General features: G+C 39.5%; 1 protein-coding gene across 6 annotated transcripts in view; it reads left to right on the forward strand.

Moving 5' to 3' along the window:
* The window catches only part of srek1 (splicing regulatory glutamine/lysine-rich protein 1), a 46,537-nt gene extending 30,702 nt beyond the window's left edge, over positions 1 to 15,835 (forward strand). For 3 of the 6 annotated variants that reach the window (XM_052020165.1, XM_052020171.1, XM_052020170.1), the window contains exons 9-12: positions 8,023 to 8,163; positions 9,404 to 9,787; positions 11,466 to 12,330; positions 13,279 to 15,835. In XM_052020165.1, coding sequence (XP_051876125.1) covers positions 8,023 to 8,163; positions 9,404 to 9,787; positions 11,466 to 12,330; positions 13,279 to 13,545 — 1,657 coding nt within the window. In that variant the 3' untranslated portion in view covers positions 13,546 to 15,835. The remainder of the gene's footprint in view (positions 1 to 8,022; positions 8,164 to 9,403; positions 9,788 to 11,465; positions 12,331 to 13,278) is intronic. The other 3 variants (XM_052020168.1, XM_052020166.1, XM_052020167.1) reach the window with 3 other exon arrangements.
* Positions 15,836 to 21,684: the final 5,849 nt, after the last annotated feature.

The raw sequence follows: 21,684 nt of genomic DNA on the forward strand, positions 1-21,684 counted from the left end.
GACTGGAACCTCCTTAGTGCCAAAGGTTTAGATGGGACGGAATTTGTTAAATGTGTCCAGGAGTGATTCCTGACGCAGTATGTCGACAGGCCGACTAGAGGGAATGCCATGCTAGATCTAGTTTTAGGAAATGAACCGGGACAGGTGAAGGATCTATTGGTGGGTGAGCATTTGGGGGACAGTGACCATTGCTCCATAACTTTTAAAATTGTCATGGAGAGGGACAGGTGCAGAGAGGACAAGAAGATATTTAATTGGGGAAGAGCGAACTATGAGCCTATAAGGAGAGAACTTGGGAGTGTAAAGTGGGATGTCCTTTTTGAAGGGAAATGTACCATAGAGATGTGGTCGATGTTCAGGGATCTTATGCAGGATGTTAGGGATAAATATGTCCCGGTGAGGCAGAGAAGGAATGGCAGGGTGAAGGAGCCGTGGGTGACGAGAGAGGTTGAACGACAAGTTAGGGAGAAGAAGGTAGCATACATAAGGTATAAGCAGCAAAGTTCAGACAGGGCCCATGAGGAATATAGAGTAGCGAGGAAGGAACTTAAGAAAGGGCTGAGGAGAGCTAGAAGGGGACATGAAAAGGCATTGGCTAGTAAGGTTAAGGAAAATCCCAAGGCCTTTTTCACATATGTGAAGGGTAGGAGGATGGCTAGGGTAAAGGTAGGTCCGATTAAAGACAAAGGTGGGAGAATGTGCCTGGAGGCGGCGGAAGTGGGAGAAGTTCTCAATGAATACTTCTCTTTGGTATTCACCAAGGAGAAGGGTCTTGATGACACGGAAGGGAGTGCTGGTAAGGGTAATGTTCTCGAGGTTGTAGATATCAAGAGAGAGGATGTGTTGAAGTTGTTAAATAATATCAAGACGGATAAATCTCCGGGGCCTGACGGGATTTTCCCCAGGCTGCTTCGAGAGGCGAGGGAGGAGATTGCTGAACCGCTGGTAAGGATCTTTGAGTCCTCGTTGTCCACAGGGATGGTGCCAGAGGATTGAAGGGTGGCGAATGTTGTCCCCTTGTTCAAATAAGGTAGTAGGGATAGTCCAGGGAATTACAGACCGGTGAGCCTTACGTCTGTGGTGGGTAAGCTGTTAGAAAGGATTCTAAGAGATAGGATCTATGAACACCTGGAGAATAATGGACTGATTAGGGACAGCCAGCATGGATTTGTGAAGGGAAGATCTTGCCTCACAAGCCTGATAGAGTTCTTTGAGGAGGTGACGAGGAAGATTGATGAGGGTAGTGCGGTGGATGTGGTCTATATGGATTTTAGTAAGGCGTTTGATAAGGTACCTCATGGTAGGCTTCTTCAGAAGGTCAGAGGCTAAGGGATCCAGGGAAGCTTGGCTGTGTGGATTAGGAATTGGCTTGCCTGTAGAAAGCAGAGGGTTGTGGTGGAAGGAGTGCCCTTGGATTGGAGGGCAGTGACTAGTGATGTCCCGCAGGGATCGGTTCTGGGACCTCTACTTTTTGTGATATTTATAAATGACTTAGATGAAGGGGTGGAAGGCTGGGTTAGTAAGTTTGTGGACGACACTAAGATCGGCGGTGTTGTGGATAGTGTGGAGGGCTGTCCGAACTTACAGAGGGATATTGATAGGATGCAGAGCTGGGCTGAGAAGTGGCAGATGGAGTTCAATCCGGAGAAGTGTGAGGTGGTACACTTTGGAAGGACAAACTCCAGGGCAGAGTACAAGGTAAATGGCAAGGTACTTGGCAGTGTAGAGGAGCAGAGGGATCTGGGGGTTCATATTCACAGTTCACTGAAAGTTGCCTCACAGGTGGATAGAGCAGTTAAGAAGGCCTATGGGATGTTAGCTTTCATAAGTCATGGGATTGAGTTTAAGAGCCGCGAAATGATGATGCAGCTTTGCAAAACTCCAGTTAGACCACACTTAGAGTACTGTGTTCAGTTTTGGTCGCTGCATTATAGGAAGGATGTGGAGGCGTTGGAGAGGGTGCAGAGGAGATTTACCAGGATGCTGCCTGGATTAGAGCGTATGGAATATGAGGAGAGGCTTAAGGTGCTAGGGCTTTATTCACTGGAAAGGAGGAGGATGAGAGGAGAGATGATAGAGGTATATAAAATATTGAGAGGAATAGATAGAGTAGACAGCCAGCACCTCCTTTCCAGGGCACCAATGCTCAAGACGAGAGGGCATGGCTTTAAGGTTATGGGTGGGAGGTTCAGGGGAGATGTTGGGGGGAGGTTTTTCACCCAGAGAATGGTTGGTGCATGGAATGCACTGCCTGGGGTGGTGGTGGAGGCAGATACATTGGACAGGTTCAAGAGTTTGTTGGATAGGCACATGGAGGAATGTGAGATAGAGGGATATGCGGGAGGAAAGGTTTAGATAGTGTGAGGGTGGTTTGATGGACGGCACAACATGGTGGGCCGAAGGGCCTGTTTTGTGCTGTATGGTTCTATGGTTCTTCCAAAAATTCAGATACCCTACTTCCACTGATTCCCGTTATCTATTCTATGAGTCACTTCTACAAAGAGCTTCAGTGGAGAAGTTAAAGAAAAGTTTCCCTTCATAAATTCATGTTTACTCTGTTCAATCATATTATTCTTTTAAAGCTGTTCTGTTATTACATCCTTCATTATAGATTGCAGCATTTTCCCTACTAGTGTTAGGCCAACAAGTGGGTAGTTCCCTGTTAAATAGAATTGTCACATTTGTAACCCTCCAGTCCACAGAAACAATTCCAGAATATACAGAACACTTGACAGATGACAACCAAGCATCCACTGTCTCTAAAGCCAGCTCCTTCAAAACTCTGGGCTGGAGATCATTAGGTCCTTGAGATTTATCAGCTTTCAAGCTCACCAAATCCTCTTAGTACAATTTTAGGCAAATACTTAGTTCTTTCAGTTCTCATTTTTAGCTAGACCCTTGATTCTCCAATATATCCAACAAGTTTTGTGTGTCTTCTCCCATGAAGACAGATGCAAAATAATTGTTTTGTTTCTCTGTCATTTCGTTGTTTCTCATCATAAATTCACTTGCCTTTTTTTGCAAGGGGTCCAGATTTACCCTCATCATTTTTTTCCTTTTTTATGTACCTATATAAGCTCTTAGAATTTGTTCATGAGTTTCTTGCCTATGTACTCTCATAATCTTTCTTGCCTTTCTAAATCTTTCTTGCCTTTCTTTATCATTCTGCTCCAGTTCCTTGGCTGATCTCTGTCTGATCCTGAGAGTTTGCTTTACCCTCTATCTTTTGTAACTTTCTTTATATTTTTCATTTTACAGAATCTGGCTTGCTGGCAAGAGCAACATTATTGCCATCCTCAAATGCCCCTTGTGAAGGTGGTGACAACTGAGTAGTTTGCTAGACCATTTCAAGAATTAACCACACAATGTGGGCCTAGATATTGGATACACGACACTGTTATTTCTTCTAAAACATTAGTATAAATTGTAAACAGTTCAATCCTGATCTATTTGCCATCCAACTTGTTGCATCTTGTCAACATAAAAGTAGTCCATTAGTTTTGAGTCCATTAGTCAATCTTCTATCCATGGCTTACTTTGCATAACCTTTCATGTGATGCCTTACAAAATGTTTTGTAAATCCATTAAGAAGTGCTTCCTTATTCAATCTGACATATACCATTATCAAAAACCTCCATTAGATTTGTTGAACACATTTTCCCTTTCATGAAACCATGTTGATGTTGTTTGATGCTAGAGTCATACAGCATGAAACAAGCCCTTCAACCCACTGATTCCATGCCAACCTTCAAGCACCCATTTACACCAATCCTACTCTGATCCCATGTTATTCTCCTTGCATTCCATCAACTTGCCCCGAACACTCACCTACACACTAGGAGCAATTTACAGCAGCATTTAACCTAACCTGCACTTCTTTTGGGATATAGGAGTAACCTGGAGCACCTGGCAGAAACCCCTGCAGTCGCAGGGAGAATGTGCAAATTCCACACAGGTCACGATTGAACCCGGATCGCTGGTGCTTTGAGATAGTGGCTCTACTCGCTGTGTCACTGTGCTACTTGCATTAAAGAGCACTGTTACTACATTCTGAATAATGAATCACAGCAATTTATTTAAATCTGACTTATTGGTCCATATTTCCTCTTGTCTTGAGTAGTGATGTAGCATTTGCTGCCTTCCAACCTGCTGTAACTATTCCAGAATTAGGGATTTTTTGAAAGATTACCATTAATGCATCCACTATTTTTACCATCTGCTCATTGCGAGCAGAAGATTTGTCAGCTTTGAGATCCTATCATATCCTTACTTTCTCTTCATTAACACAGCATTTCCTCAATTTACAAAATGGTTTCATTCCTAGAAAACATTTTAAGTGAAATTTTGTAAATCATAGAAATGCTATGAAATGCAGTATGAGCATCTTGGAATAGTGCATTCCATATTGTGGAGGGTAGCTCATGATTCATTTCGCAAAAAATGTAGTTATAGACAGATACCCTTAAGTGTCAATGGTGTTACAGCAAAAATTTATAAACTGTGTGTTAATTAATCAAGAAATTACCAAATTAATGACTTTAGGTTTACTGCTTTCGTTTCAATTTTGGTCCTTCACTATTTCTGATACATTCAGTGTCTTCTGTGGTGAAGACTGGTACAAAATATTTGAATAATGTGTCAATCAGGATGCCATTGTTTTGCTTCTTCTTTGCACTTGATTTGCATCATAAGAACATATCAACTAGATCCATGTTCTGAATTGGAGGAGGGGAGTGTTAAGATCAGAGGTTCAGGAAATGGATGAGATGTGGTCAAGAGCTTTATTAACAATAGTAAAGCCATGGTTCAGGAAGAAGGACTTCTCTTTCCACAGATGTAGCCTGACCTGCTGAGTATTTTCAGCGTTTTCTTGCAGTTGGTCATGTGTAATGGGATAGGATTAATAAGAGATCTGTTGTCGTAACCACGCCACGCACACACAATGCTCTATCTTAAAGGGACATTCACCAATAGTAGCCCAGTCCGTAACAACAGGGACAAAATCTTTAAGTAACCTTGAAGATCACTGATATGCAAATCATAGCCTGTAGCACTAATTAATTGCATTTAAAAAGCATACCAAAGATATGCCACTGAAAAATGTACAGTTAAAATCCTTGCATTAGATTGAGATATTATGCTAATGATGCCCACATCCTATAAATGAATAAAACATTCTGCTTCTTCTGCATTGTGGTTTTAATGTTAGCTGGCTCTATAATAATGTTGCTGTAAGGCCTGCATTGCTCTTAATGTTTATAATCAGCACCCTGAAGAATGATTCTAGCAGCATCAGGTCTTCATTTTGCACATTCACCTTTGTAACATGTCTAACATGCAACATACAAGTTCTTACTGAAGAAGGCATATGAAATTAAAAATAGAAACAAGCAGTAAGTCAAACAACATCTCCAAAGGATATTTGACATTTTACTTAGTCTGCTTTACACCTGAACTCTTAATTATACTTTAGATTGCATTGTTTTTTAATTCCAGCAGGTGGGGCTTGCTGGTAAAATTTTCTAACACAGTTGTGGGATTTTTCGAAATTTATATTCAGTTTGACATCCAGAGAAACTTGGTAATTACTTTTAAAGTGATCATTGTTTATGTTGAATGACTTGATTAAATAAGACCACTTCATTTTCTCTTAATTTAAGTGAAACATTTAATTTATGATTATTGATTCTTATTTTCTGACTTTAAAATGCTGCATACCCTATTTTCCAAAGAAAAGATTTTTTTTTTGCAATGTGAAAATCAATGGAATTTTGATCAAAGGAATGTTTTCAGAGCATTCAAGTCATTTATTTCTGCCCATTAATGTACTTCCTTTTGATGATATTGCTTCTTGTTTCAATATAACTCCTTATACTCATCGATAGTAAATATTGGCACGATATTCCATAATGACAGAATCACATCATAACACAATCTTGACCCATATTTGCACTTGCTGCTGTGGAAGAATGCTTACAAACTTCTGTTTTACCCCTTTCCTTGCTCCAAGATTCTGGTGCCCTTAGTGCTGTCCCAACTAAGATCGGCATAGAGGAGGAGCCTTCTCAGCCTGTGTTTATTGACTGGATAAACTCACAGAATCATTGAAGGAATCTCTAATCTCTTCAAAAGTGGGGAAATTGAGTAGAATTGAAAGAGGCTTTGAGCCCTGATCTCCCACTCGCAGTGACCTTTCATCATATAAATATGAAATTCAGTTTCCTTCCAAATGATTCCAAAGTTACTTTCTTCTAATAATAAACTGAAAAGATCATGAAGATAAATACAAATGCAAAAAAAAGCAAAAGCCATCTGAGCCACAAAATAATACATAAGAAATGCAACAGGCTCCTATGACCATTGACCCTCCCTACACCAGTAACGTGGAAGGGGTAGAAAAATGTTGGGCCCATTCGAGAAGGAACTTCCTTGATTTCTTAATGGAGTCAGTAACTCGATTTTGAAGGATTGCAGGGAAACCATATTCATCACACTATAAACAATGATTTTTGTTTGTAAATAAATACTTTTGAACTGCATGTAACTGAATTTTGCTGAACTATTTTCTGACCAAGCAGGTAGTTCCCTCCTTTTCTGCCTCCCTAAAGTTTCACTGGACTGAGCCTAATATTGGCATAAACACCAATGAATTCTTGGCTATTCCTGCATTTTTCAAATTAACTTGGTCCCAAAAGCATTTGACACTTCTTGCTTATAGACTGTAGAAATCTACAGAATGCACAATTCGTGAATGATTGCAACCTTTTATTTTACCTCCACAACCTGACTGAAGTTAACTATTGCCTGTTCTTGTCTAGATATTGTGATATATCCAAAAAAACATTAATTTTCAATACACTAAATGTTATCTGTTATTTCTTTATTTACATGCCTATATAAGGTCCTCTATTGTTTGCCTTCAGTCAAGACATGAGTAATATAAACTTTCAACATTAAAGATGAGCTTAGGGTTTTTGTCCACATCTGTGATAGCTTGGAAGTTTCCCTTTTCTTGTGATAATCAGACATAGAAGAGGTATCCAAGGTGTAGAATTTCATCGTGATGGCATCAGATCTTCTCAAACCAGTGCTGTGGTGGATGTACCAGTAACTTGTCAGAACAATAAATTGGAAAGTTTCATGATTTTTCATCATGATGGCATCAGACCTTCTCAAACCAGTGCTGTGGTGGATGTACCAGTAACTTGTTGGAACAATAAATTAGAAAGTTTCATGATTTCTTTTTATTTTACAGCTCCCAGTCCAAAGTTCAGCTTTTTCGATGATACGATTATACTTAAGACCCAATTCCTTGTGTGAAGTGCATTCCTGTGTATCATCAGTCTGACACAAATATAAGCAGCCACATTCATTCTATGCAAAAATTGGACCTTTATTTAAAACCTTAAAATTTCAGCAGTAAATTGAATTTACTATCTTCTCTTTAGTACGGTTTATTTTAATCAGTACTCTCAATTAAAATCTATGGTGAATTTATTTAAAGATCTAACAAAGACTATTTTTATACCTTTGTAATTCTTAGCAAGCTTGGAGGAAAATATTTTGACCGAATTGTAACATACTTATTATTACACTACAAAAGAGTCCATGCCAGCTCTCAGCAGATAAACCCCATCAGTTCCATTCCACTTCCCTTTTCTGTAACTTCTTCTCACTTGTATGTCCATCAACTCCCCTTGGATTCTCTTGCCACCTACCTACACTAGGGGATAATTTATAGTGGCCAATTGACTTTATCAGCACGTCTTTTGGAAGTGATGGAAACCTACACAATCACAGGGAGAACTTGCAACTCCACACACACAGTATCCATTCTTGGGATTAAACCCAGGTCCCTGGAGCTATGAGGTAGTAGCATTAACTGCTATGCCATCATATAGTCACTATTGTGAGTTGGGAAAAAGAAATGAACAAAACTGGCATTAATTATAAATAATTTGGAATGATGCATACATTAACATTCCTGTTTAACTTTTTTATCTGATCTGTCCTCAATAACAGGGAAAAGAAGCCCGAAGGAAACAGTAAAGGGAAGGAAGAAAGCAAAGATGGAGATGCGGAAGATGGGAAAAAGAAAGAAAAGAACTCCAGCACTCCACCAAGAAGAAACAGCTCATGCAGAAGATCTCGAAGTTCAAGCAGGTAGGAAATATTATGATAATCTGAGGCATTTAATTATGACAACAGCAGACATATTTTTTAGAACTACCACAAATGTTATGGACTCTTAAAATAAAAAAGCAGAATTTATATACACCTCCACCCAGGTAATTTGCATGCCCATGTTGTCTCCTCATTATTTCAAGCCTTTTTTTTTGGAGTAGATAGTTTTGAAATTGGATAGAATATAAAGGGGGGTGCAAAGGGATGTGGGAGTCTTAGTGCAGGATTCCCTAAAGGTTAACTTGCAGGTTGAGTCAGTAGTAAGGAAGGCAAATGCAATGTTAGCATTCACTTCAAGAGGACTAGAATATAAAGGCAAAGATGTAAATCTGAGGCTTTATAAGGTATTGGTCAACCACAGTTGGAGCATTGTGAGCAGTTTTGGCTCCATATCTAAGGGAGGGTATACTGGCGTTGGAGAGGGTCCAGAGGTGGTTTACAAGATGAGGGGGGATCTCATTGAAACCTACTGAATATTGAAAGGCTTGGATAGAGTTGGATAAAGGCTTGGGTAGTGCAGTGGTTAGCATAATGCTATTACAGCGCCAGCAACCCAGGTTCTATTCCCGCCGCTGTCTGTAAGGAGTTTGTATGTTCTCCACGTGTCTGCGTGGGTTTCCTCCGGGTGCTCCGGTTTCCTCCCACATTCCAAAGACATACGGGTTAGGAAGTTGAGGGCATGCTAATGTTGGTGCCGGAAGCGTGGTGACACTTGTGGACTGCCCCCAGAACACTACGCAAAAAAGATATATTTCACTGTGTGTTTTGATGTACATATGACTAATAAAGATATCTTATGTGGAGAGGATGTTTCCAGTAGTGGGAGAGTCTAGGACCAGAGGACACAGCCTCAGAATAGAAAGACATCCCTTTAGAACAGAAATGAGGAGGAATTTCTTTCGCCAGATGCTGGTGAATCTGTGGAATTCATTGCCACAGACAGCTGTGGAGGTCAAGTCATTGGGTATATTTAAAGCAGAGGTTGACAGGTTCTTGATTAGTAAAGGCATCAAAGGTTTCAGGGAGAAAGCAGGAGAATGGGATTGAGAAGGAAAAATAAATCAGCCATGATCGAATGGTGGAGCAAACTCGATGGGCTGAATGGCCTGATTCTGCTCCTATGTCTTATGATCTTAAAAATAAATAAAAAATATGTATGTCAAAGGTTGGGGCTACTCAAAGTAAAAGAATATTCAAAATACAACAATTACACTTACAGAGAAAAATATAGAAAGAAAAGCAGAAGTTTATCAAGAAAAAGATCCAAGACGCCTAAAAGGAGGTCTAAGACGCCAAAAAGAAGGTCCCGGTCACCACGCAGGAGGTCCCGGTCGCCGAGGAGGAGGTCCCGGTCGCCGAGGAGGAGGTCCCGGTCGCCGAGGAGGAGGTCCCGGTCGCCGAGGAGGAGGTCCCGGTCGCCGAGGAGGAGGTCCCGGTCGCCGAGGAGGAGGTCCCGGTCGCCGAGGAGGAAGTCCCGGTCGCCGAGGAGAAGGTCCAGGTCACCGAGGAGAAGATCCAGGTCGCCGAGGAGGAGGTCCAGGTCACCAAAAAGAAGACCCAGGACACCAAAAAGAAGGCTTTCCAAATCTCCATCTCCAAGAAGGTGATAACATAAATTGTTATGAATAACAATATGACAAAAGTGATTTATTTTCCATGTATTTAATACATATACTTATTTGTTATGTTGAACCATCTAAGTACACTTGGACAGCCAAGCCTTGAGCCATCAACAACATGTAATCTGGAATTTTCCCATGGTCCTTTTATCCTTCTGCATTTTACCCACGTTCATTAGAACACCCACAGCCCGCTTCTCCAATTGTATCTTCAAATACCTCCTCAGTACTTCTATCCTGTCTCCTTGATTCATGAAATTCTTTGGGTCACTTAACTACATTAAAGTCTGTGTACGTTCAGCATTCTTTGGGCTTTGATTAAGAGGATGCATGGCAGTTTGAGGCTGCAAACTCTCATGGGCATTTAACAATCCTGACTTCTGCCCATCTCAGCAGGAATGATGTGATGGAGTGGGAAATCTCAGGCCACTACTGGGGATCCCAGCAAGTTCACTGAGAAGAGTGAAGTATCTCAACAAGCATTGTGCTTTGAAGGGAAAGGGTAACTGAAGCGCACTACAAATCCCAAGTATTCCTCATGGTGCTTAGTGGCTCCTGCTTCACTAGCTCTACAAGGAAATCTTCAGAAACATGAAGTTTACTCTAGGCCACTTTTGGCCTCCTGGACTCAACACTGTGTTCAACATTTTCATGTCATACTCACCACTTTTTATATTGGACATTTTTTCTTGAAGTAAATGCAATTATATGTTTGTTATATTTAGTTTGTTAATGTATTCCCGTTTACAGACCTTATAGATCCATCTATTGTTTCTGTTCTTGTACCATTACCAATCCCCTTTATCTTGCATGATTGTCTCTTTCTCAATGTTTCCTCCCCTTTTGCTCTGTCACAGACATCTTATGATCTGCGATCTTTTGCTTCCAAACTAACTAACTCACCTGGGCCTCTTCGCACCCTCTCTCTAGTCGTCATAGAGCTCTACAGCTTGGAAATGGACACTTCAGCCCAACTTGTCCTTGCCGACTAAATTGCCTAACTGAGCTAGTCCCATTTCCCTGCATTTGGCCTATATCCTTCTAAACCTTGCTATCCGTATACTTGTCGAAATGTCCTTTAAATGTTGTTATTGTACCTTCTTCAACCACTTCCTTTGGCAGCTCGTTCCATATATGCACCACTCTGCCTGAAGAAGTTACCCTTCAGGTCCCTTTTAAATCTTTCGCCTCCCACCTTAAACCTATGCCCTCAAGTTTTTGATTCCCTTTTGCTGGGAAGAAGAGAACCAGTGTTCTCTTGAATGTCATAGGCAACATGTATCTCAGTAAATCAGCATCACCTGGCCTCTGTCATGTTTCTTTTTGGGGGAGCCATGTTGCCTCATTATCAACATCCTGACTCCACTTCAGATCATGAAGATGTTTTTCTTATGAAAATTCTTCTTATCCTGCAGAATTCTAATGAGTCTGCCAATTGTAATACCCTCATTATAAATCTAATTATTTGAACATACAGGTGTTTCTGCTCTGCACCTTCTGCAGCAGTTAAGTACGATCTGTTCTATTGATGGGACCTGAAACGTAACTTTTCTTTGTCCACAGATGTGACTGAATCTGTACTTTCTATTATCTGCTTTTATTTCATATAGTCAGAATTCTTAGTATTTTGTTTATTAATTTTTAAAATGTTTCTTTTTTCAGAAATAGGAAAGAGAAAAGAAAAGACAAAGATAGAGAACAGAGCAAAGATGGAGTTGAGAACAGAGAAAATTCAAGCAGCCAAAGTGTAGACAAAAGTAAACGCGATCATTCCACCTCAAAGAAGAAGAAAGAGAAGGACAAGGAGAAAGAGAAGGACAAGGAGAAAGAGAAGGACAAGGAGAAAGAGAAGGACAAGGAGAAAGAGAAGGACAAGGAGAAAGAGAAGGACAAGGAGAAAGAGAAGGACAAGGAGAAAGAGAAGGACAGGGAAAAAGGGAAAGACAGGGAGAGGGAAAGGGGGAAAGACAGGGAAAGGGAGAAAGAGAGGGAAAAAGCAAAAGGCAAGGAGAAGGACAAAGACAAGGTGAAGGAGGAAAAAGATGAGGGGAAAGATGCAGTGAAGGAGGAGAAAGATGCAGTGAAGGAGGAGAAAGACGCAGTGAAGGAGGAGAAAGACATGGAGAAAGACAGGGTGAAGGAGGTGAAAAGTGAGGGGATAGAGGAGGGGATAGAGGAGGAGAAAGATGAGGGGAAAGAAAAGGTGGAGGAGAGTGATGAGAGGGAGGAGAAAGATGAGGTGAAAGAGAAGGAGGATGAGAAAGACAAGGCAAAAGAAGAGAAGGATGAGGAGAAGGAGAAAGAAGAGCAGAAAGACAAGGCAAAGGATGAGGAGAAGGAGGAGAAAGAAGAGCAGCAAGATAAGGCAGAGGAGGAGGAGAAAGAAGAGCAGAAAGATGAGGCAAAGGAGGAGAAGGACGAGGAGGAGGAGAAAGATAAGGCAGAGCAGAAGGATGAGGAGAAGGGCAGAGAAGAAAAGGACAAAGAACAAGACTGCAACATCAAGCTGGACAAGAGTGATATCAAGGTGAAGTTTAACAAACAAAGTCTCTTGACAACCTGGTGACAGCCAATTAATTTGATGCTGTATTGGGTTTATTTTCTTCCATTCACTACTGTTAGAGAAAAAGATTTCCAGACAGTAGCAATCAGAAATAAATTGGCTTCCCTTAATTAGTGTGGTGTATTGTTTTAAAAAAAATTACAGCCAAATCCATATTAGAGTTGGCTACTTACACTGAGTCAGGTTTCTGGCTTTATCTTGAATAAGTAGGTTTTAAAAGAATTTTAATTTTGGTTAGTTGGGTTCACTCAGTATAGATTTGCAAACTAATGAACCAAGAACAGCCACTTTAGTCTACAAGAATTTTTTCAGGACTGCATATTAAGAGGATATCATTACATTTTTGGGATTTACCTTGGTTTTATGCTATTTTTAAAAAAATCTTAGGTAATAAAGTTTGTGATGAATTGTGAAGTTGTTTGAAGAGTTGTAGAGAAGTTTACCCCGTTGCTTATAGGACTGATTCTTCAGTGAATTTCTGGTGTGTCATGGCACCGCTGTGTTCATTTTAGTTACTGATTTCCCAAGTCGTGCTATTGTAGTCAATAGGAATATACTCTACGAAGTATCTAGAAGTGGCTTATAGGTAGATTCCCAACATCACATAGTAGCTGTGCTAATGCTAATAACACTTTTGTCAACTATTCTCAATAAATATCACTGGAACTGTCAGCAAAGTGTTACGGCATACAGGATGAAGTATTCAGTCCAGTAAGGATAGCAGATAGTGCTGTGTAACTCTGTAATGTTGAGTGTGTTCAATAAATCCTATGTTTAACCCTTTTACTTAAAATGAGTTGCCTCTTACTTAAGTCTATATGCTATTGTAATAACGTACTCAACCGTTATCTTGATTTATACTATTGGTCCATGATTTTTATGGTTTCTTATGAGATACTTAATATTTTTCAGGTGGGAGAAGACTTTGTTAACGAAGATGGTTTTAACATTGGCAAAAGCAAAGACATCACAGGACCCAGGAGTGAGGTCTTGGTTGATGTTAAAGAAAATGGTAACCACAACCTGATTCAACCTAGCACAGAAGAAGCACAAAAGTCTGAGAATATTCTTTTAGTTAATGTTGAAGAGGAAAATGGGGCGAAAACAGACACTCTATCTATGGACTTAAATGATATGCAGAACAAGTCTGTTTCTTTGATTGAAGAAGATTGTCTTTAGCAACTCAGTCTTTCTAGAATGGTTACATATCTGTGTGACATCTTTAATGAATCCCTGAACTGGGTGTTTCTTCAATCTTCAAACAGTTAGAATGAAAGGAACCTGTATTGTAAAAGTATGCCTTGTCAGCTCATGAACTTACAAACATAGAATGGATAGATCTGTAAGTAGTGTCACTCAGATTAAAAATGACAAAGTCCCACCTTTGTCATGAAGGAACTGTAAATATATGTATTACTTTTTTAAGCTTACATAATACCCATATTTGCCTTCACAGAATTTTGTTAAATCTGTAAGATGTACGTATATTATTTTGCTAGTATTGTTAATGAGCAGAGGGAATGGTATCATACTCCCGCTGATTATTTTATGAACAATTTCATCATCTGGAATTTTTTCACTCCTTGGAGCTGTAGATTTGGCTGTTTGCCAAAGTATTGAGAACTGAAATAATTCCCACAGCATGATACACAGAACAGAACGAGATACATGTTGACCACATGTCAAATAAAATTGACATTTCCAATCTCTGCATCTTTCTATTTGTACTTTTAGATTTGGAGAAAATATAAAACCAAGCTTTGTAGGAAAATGCATTCAAGATAGCATAAGTTTTATGATGTGATAGGCAATGATGTTACACAGAAACAATGCTAGTATCACAATTGAATGTGTCCACTTTAGTTTTCTGATTATTATTGTTAGATCAGTATACTGGCTCTGATTGGGATTGAAAAGAATAATACTAATTTATTTACGGTTTATGGAATTCATAAATCAATTTTGAGTGTTTCCACAAATTATTTTTGTTACTGAATGCTATAAACTAGGGTCATTTTTCACAAGTGTTTTGCCTCTTCTTACTGGTACATCACTGATTCTAGATAAGCTCTAACGAATTCATGAACAAACTTACCAAAACTGGACCTGTGAGGTTTAGTAGATAGAGCAATAGCAATGACATAATGGTACCTGCTGGCTACATTAAATCTAAATGTCCTAAACTGATGCTAAATCATGCCAGTTAGGAAGTTCCCATGTTTAGTGAACTGATGGGTTACTTTCAATTTGGGATTTGGCAAATGGATTCAATGCTGTGGAAGAGAAAAGGAATTAGCAACTGGGCTGTATGATTTTAAGTACAGTTCCTGGCCCTTACAAGAATTGTGAAAATGTAAATTTTAATCAAGGATTGGTTATATTGCTCAAAATACTGTAAGACTCTTGATAGCCATTGAACATTATTCTTTTATGACATGCCAACTTCAGAAGAGGGAAGTAAACTGAACAAGGAATGCAGTAGCATAAAATATTCTATCAATTCTAAACTATTCATTTTAACCCATTATTTCTAAGAGACCAGTACAGTATATGGCAAAAAGGAATTACCTCAACCTCTTGATTTTTATGGGCTAAGGTGCTGTAAAATAATGGTGAATATTTATAAGTAGTTAATGGAACACTTTTCTGACAATAGTGCTTATTTCTGTTTTATTAATTTCCATTATTTTCTATGCCAATTGATTGTTTTGACCTAATTAACAGGAAAAATGGTTAAGCTACATTAATTGCTCTTCATGACCCAGTTCAATACAACTAAAATCAAATAGATGGTTTTTAAAGGTCATAGTTTGTCTGCTTTGTTATTCTAAACTATCGTTGAATGTTTTGGAGAAAATATGAACTGTCCTTGAATTCTTTGTGCTGTACCAGGATATACTATGCTGTACTATGATACACAGTTTGTAACAGCTCCAAAATTAGTCTTGTTAAAATGAGCATCCATCTATTCAGAGTCCAAATAACCATTTCATCAATTTTACAAAATAACTCATGATTTATTATTTCTTCATTCATCGAACCAATAACACAGTGAAAACGTTTGATTTCTCATGATAGAAGTTCACATTTGAAAAATAAGCTCCAGGCCTGTACTGCTTACATTTTGAAAGATGCTGTGTGTTACAGTGCAGTATATAGAATGTTTACTGACATTTTGTAATATTTAGCATTTGTAAGACAGTGAAAGTCTGCAAAGATGCTATTTGTATGTTGTGTTCAACTGTGAAGTGCAATTTTCTATTAAAATTTATTATACAAAAAGAACCACTCATAATACAAAACTTGTAAATTGATTAGTTGCTAATTACAATCTATTTCAAAAATGTGACTGGAGTCATCTTTGTAGCACTAAGAGCTTGTTATGTGATACCCATTTACAAATAATCGCATATTGATAACGTGATTATTTGTTACAACTGTTTCTTTTTAATTGTTCAAGAATTAATAAACATAGTTAAACTGTTAATATAAGACAATTATTTGATCGGTTGTTGCCTTTCCTCTTACAACATCATGTAGCTTGATCACTGCACAGCAGTGTTTGTTCTCTAATTGTATTGATTTACAAAATATTTTGCAATCAGGAAGGGAACTTTGACGAGAACAAAGCAATTTCATTCTTATGATTTATTAATTATTGAATTATTTATTTCTGGTCAAGTTTGAACATGTATACTCTTTAAAGTATATTCTTTGTTTGGCCATTATACTGACTATAAACCAGTAAGCAAATTCACTGAACAGAAAGTAAGGAAAGATTACAATAAATGTGATGTAAAGTAGCAGAAAAAGTAAAGAAGTCAAGGTTGGGAAAAGCAGTACCTGAAGGAGTCCTCTCTCTTTCTCTCTCTCTCTCTCTCTCTCCCTCTCTCCCTCTCCCTCTCTCCCTCTCTCTCTCCCTCCCTCTCTCCCTCTCTCTCTCTCTCAATGGACTTGCATTTATGTTATAAATACAAAAGCAACTGCAGATGCTGGAATCTGGAACAAAAACAGAACATTGGAAGAATTCAATGGGTCAAGAAGCATCTTGTGTTCTTCCAGTGCTTTTTTTTTGCATTTGTTATGCTTTTTATGCAGAAAATAAACATTTAAGGAAGACGTAAGGGGAAATTGGATGCTAAGCAAATGAAGAGACTATTAGAAAGGATGATAACATTTACTTACTGGTCACATGTACATCGGAACACAGTGAAATGCGTCTTTTTGCATAATGGGAATGTGCTGGGGCAGTCTTCGCCACTCTTCGGTCGCCAACTTAGCATACCCACAGCTCCTAACCTGTATGTCTTTGGAATGTGGGAGGAAACCGGAGCACCCAGAGGAAACCCACGCAGACACGGAGAATGTACGAACTCCTTACAGCAGCGGAACTGAATCCAGGTCACTGATGCTGTAATAGTGTCATGCTAACCGCTACACTACTGAGCCACCCTACGCTACCGACTGAAGTTTGCTCAAAGATGTGGCTTTTAAAGATGGTCTAAAGTTGAGAAAACTAAAGATACAAATGGAGTTGAGGAGAGAACAGAAGGTTGAAGTCATAGCTTCTAATAGTGCAGCAAAGTTATGATTTTTAAAAGACAATGACAATTAAAAACTGCAGATGCTGCTAATCTGGGGAAAAAAAACATGCAACCGCCCAGCAGATTAGACAGTTTCTTTGGAAGAGAAAGAGTCAACATTTCAGGTTGAAGACCTTTCACGAGGCTGAAGAAGGGAGAAAGCAAGTTGTTTCTGCAGTGAGAGTGGAAGAGGGATGGATAGGGTAAAGGGAATATCTGATTGGTTGAGGCCAATGGGGATAAGTAGCAATGCAGGTATCTGATAGGTTAAAGAGGACAATTAGATCACAACCAAATGAACTTAAAAGCTGTGAAATGATGGCTGTTGCAGAGAGAGAGAGAAAACACAAGGGTAAAAGCTGTAAAATGCTGAGATGGAAGTAAATGCCCAACAGGTCAGGCATGTAATCTGAGCCAATATTACAAACTGGTGATCTACAGCAGAATTGGCCAGTTCAGATACAAACAGAGGAGGTAAGTTACTTGAAAATATTGAATTTGATATTGAGTCTGGGAAGCTGCAATGTGACCAGATGAAGATCTATTTCTTCAGCTTACATTTAGCCTCATTGTAACAGTGCAAGTGGCCACCGATAGGTCAGAGTGGGAGTAGATGGATAATTAAAGTAGTGGACAATAGGAAGTTCAGGGTCACATCTGCATATTGAACATTGGTGCTCTGCAGTACAGTCACCCAATCTGCATTTCATTTCCCCAGTGTAGAGGTGACTACATTGTGAGTACCAAATGCAGTACCACTAGATTGTAAGAAGTGCAAGTGATTTGCTGCTTGACTTGGAAGGAGTATTTGGGGCCCTGGATGGTGAGAAGAGGTAAAGGAGTGGGTGTTACATCATACAGTTGAATAGTAAAGTGCTGTGAGAAGGGGAGTGGTGGGGTGGAGATGGAAGAGTGGACCAGGGAATTTTGAAGGGAACATTCCCTTCAGAATGTTGAAAGGGAAGAGGAAGAAATGCCTGTCAGCAGAATTTCATTGAAGCTGGTGAAATTGCAAAGGATCCATTAACTGTGGAGGCTGATGCAGTGCAAAGTGAGAACCAAGGGAATTCAATCCTCGCTCTTTCCAGGAGGAGAAGGGGTAAAACCAGAGATGTGGGAAATAGATAAGATGCAGTCAAAGGTTCTATCAACTATGGTAGAGGGAACCCACAGTCAGACACCTGGTGGAAAGACTCATCATCAAAGCAGCCACAACGGAGACAGAGGAATGGAATAGAGTCCTTATGGCAGGCCAGGTAGGAGGGAGTATAATTCAATAACTGTGGGATTCTCTAGATTTGTACTGGATGTTTGTCACTAGCCTTATTCCCTGAGATGGAGGCAGATCCAAAAGAGGAATGGTGAACCAAAGACCAGCCATGTGAAATTTAGAACGGTGTAAATTGGCAGCAAACGTAATGAAATATTTGAGTTCTGCATGAGTGTTTGGGGTTGGGTCTTGTTGATACTGGAGGTCACAGAGAAGTGCAGGGAGATGGAATGTAGGTATTTAAGAGCAGATGATAAGAGCAATGCAAAATAGAAAGCTGTAGAGTTTGGCAGAGTTAGGTTTTCTTATAATGGGTGATAAGCAGCAGTAGGCTTTGTAAAGGTGAGGATAAGATGTTAGCTAGCATTGATTGACTAAGACAGTATGGTTATGAATGGTACATTTTCGCTTGAAATGGTGACTGAGAGGAGAGTGAAAATAATGACAAGGCCTTAAGTTTAGCATGCTATTCCTAAGATGTCATTTCCAACACAACTGCAGTCCTTTGGTACTGCCCTGGTGTTGTTAGCCCAGTTTATTTGATTAAGTCTCTAGACAGGGACCCAAATCAGAAATCAATGTGCTCCCATAGAACCACGAGCATATTTAAAGATACCTATATATATTTAAATTGGTAAATGAAACCTAGGGGAGGCAGTGGTTGAAGGCTACAAAAAGGTAATGGAGGGGATACTGCACTGAGAATATTGTTTCTGTCTTGGCATTGTGCTGCTGTTGGGAATATCATTTGAATAATTTTTACTAAGTGTCCTCTGTCAGCACTGGCTCACTCCCCCATAGATCCACTGCCAGTATAGGTTGTCTTCCACGGCGAATCATTGGGGGAGAGGCATTACTGACAGTGGATCTACAGATTTCAGTGCATTTGAGGAAATCAAGGAATGTCAGGATTGAACAGGAAAATAGCACTGAGATAGAAGATAAACTGATCTCAATGAATGGCAGAGCAGGCTTGAATGGGTCACATGCCCGTTCTTGCTCCTATCTTGGGTGTTCTTAATTTCAGATAACTTCCTTTCCCAATTGTATCTGTACTGGCCAGTTCTGCTGTAAGGTTATACATCTGTGACATTAACAGTTTTTCCTTCTTCACAGACATTGACCAATCAGCTGGGTATTTCCAAATAAATGTACCAGCAACAAAAGAAACACACTGAGTCATGTATAAATGTTAGAAACTATTTTATTAATAACTACTTATGATAATAAGAAAAGTAAAAATGTTAGATATTAAACATTAACCCTAAAAACTAAACTCAAAGTGTGTGAGTGGCAAATTCCCAAACTCCAAGTCCAAGAAGTAGAATACAATCTCTCCAGAGCTCCCTGAGATTCTGGGTGATATTCAGATGATACAATCTGCTTTGCTCCCAGCTCATAGACTAATTGTTGAAATAAACCCGACATAAAATTACTCCCCTGGTCAGACTGGATTTCTTTCGGCAAACAAACCAAAGTGAATAATTTTAAAAGAGCTTTTGACATAGTCTTGGCCTTAATATTTCTGAGTGGTATTGCCTCTGGAAATCTAGAAGTTGCACATATGATGGTTAACAAATACTGATTCCCAGCTTTAGGCTTTGGCAATGAGCCAACACAGTCCACAATCACCTTCAAAAAGGGTTCACCAAAAGCAGGAATAGGCTGCAAAGGGGCCACAGGGGGACTTTGATTCAATTTACCTACCATCTGACATGTGTGACAAGTTCTACAAAACATCATAACATCCTTCCTCAAACCAGGCCAAAAGAATTGTTTTAAAATCTTTCTTACAGTTTTATTCACACCAAAATTACCACCTAAAGGCATACTATGGGCCAGGTTTAAAATCTCATTCCTATAAACTTTAGGAACCACAACCTGGTGAATAACTTCCCATTCCTCACTGGCAGGAACAATAGGAGGTCTCCACTTCCTCATTAACACACCATTTTTGACATAATATCCAGTTGGCACTTTCTCAATCTCATCACATGAGAGTGTTTTTTCTCTCAATTCTGTAAGCTCAGGGTCTTTAGTCTGCTCCACTATAAATTCTTTCCTGGACAGAGACAAATCTTTATACTCAGGCCCAATGCAAGAATTTTGATCCTCGAGTGAAGACGGAAAAGTCTCGGACAAGTCATCATAACTTGGATCTTGTTTAGGGCTGTCACAGGGAGCAACATCAGGCTGCACAGGATTATCAGCCTTGGCTAATTCTTTAGCCCTAGCTCAAGTCACTGCACAGGATGGATAAACAACTGAATCGTTCTTGGACTCATCAATACTTGGTTTGGTCGTTAACCGTACCACAGGGACAATTTCTCTACCTGCAAGGTCATTCCCTAATAACAAAGAAACTCCTTCCACTGGTAAATTAGGTTGTATCCCTATCTCAACAGGTCCTTCTACGAACTTTGACTTTAAAATTACCTGGTGCAAAGAAACAGACATAGTGTCACCGGTAATGTCTCGCACTAGATTTACCTCACCAGTATCAGTTTCTTCACCAAAATTTAAAACGCTGTCCAACAAGATGGATTGGGAAGCCCCAGTATCTCTTAGGATTTTCACTGGCACTTGGGGTGACCCAACATTCAGTGAAACAAAACCCTCGGATACACAAGAACGGAATTCCTCCCTAACCTCATCCAACTTTTCAGCCTTTACCTCTGGCAAGGACTGATCTTTTAACAACGTGTCCTAAACCCTTTTGATTTTTGGGTTTAACTACATGAAAACAAGCATTTGGCATGGCCTCTTTTTCTTTCTTTTTCTTCAAGAGGGAACAATTAGCTATCACATGACCAGGTTTCTTACAGTAATAACAAGTACGCTCAGCAGGTTTCTCCAGCACTGGTTTCTTTTCATCCTTCCCTTTTTGATTACTTCCCAATTTAATCTCTGGTTTACCTGGATTGTCCTTATAACTCTTTTGAAAGGTCTTAGTTTGTCCTCACTTGGATTTATGGGTTAAAGCATACTCATCTGCCAACCTAGCAGTTTCTTGCAAAGTTTTCACCTTCTTTTCATTTAGATATGTTGTTATTTCAACTGGGACACACTTCTTAAAGTCCTCCACTAAAATCAATTCTTTTGATCTATCCCCACCTATATTTTTAGACGTGCACCATCGTTCAAAACATATTCTCTTTCCATTGGCAAATTCCATGTACGTCTGGTCTGCAGACTTCTTCAGGTCTCTAAATTTCTGCCTGTAAGCTTCAGGTACTAATTCATAAGCCTTAAGCACAGTTTGTTTTACCTTTGTATAATCAGCTGCTTCCCTAACAGACAAAGCAGAATAAGCTTGTTGAGCTTTACCTTTAATCACACTCTGTAACATAAGAGCCTATCTTTCCTGTGGCCACTTTGAACTCTCAGCAACTTTTTCAAAATGTTGGAAATCCTGATCAACCTGATCTTCCTCAAAAGGAGGGACTAATCGAACCTCCCTACTGG

This window comes from Pristis pectinata, chromosome 7 (assembly GCF_009764475.1).
Source record: "Pristis pectinata isolate sPriPec2 chromosome 7, sPriPec2.1.pri, whole genome shotgun sequence".
Lineage (NCBI taxonomy): Eukaryota > Metazoa > Chordata > Chondrichthyes > Rhinopristiformes > Pristidae > Pristis > Pristis pectinata.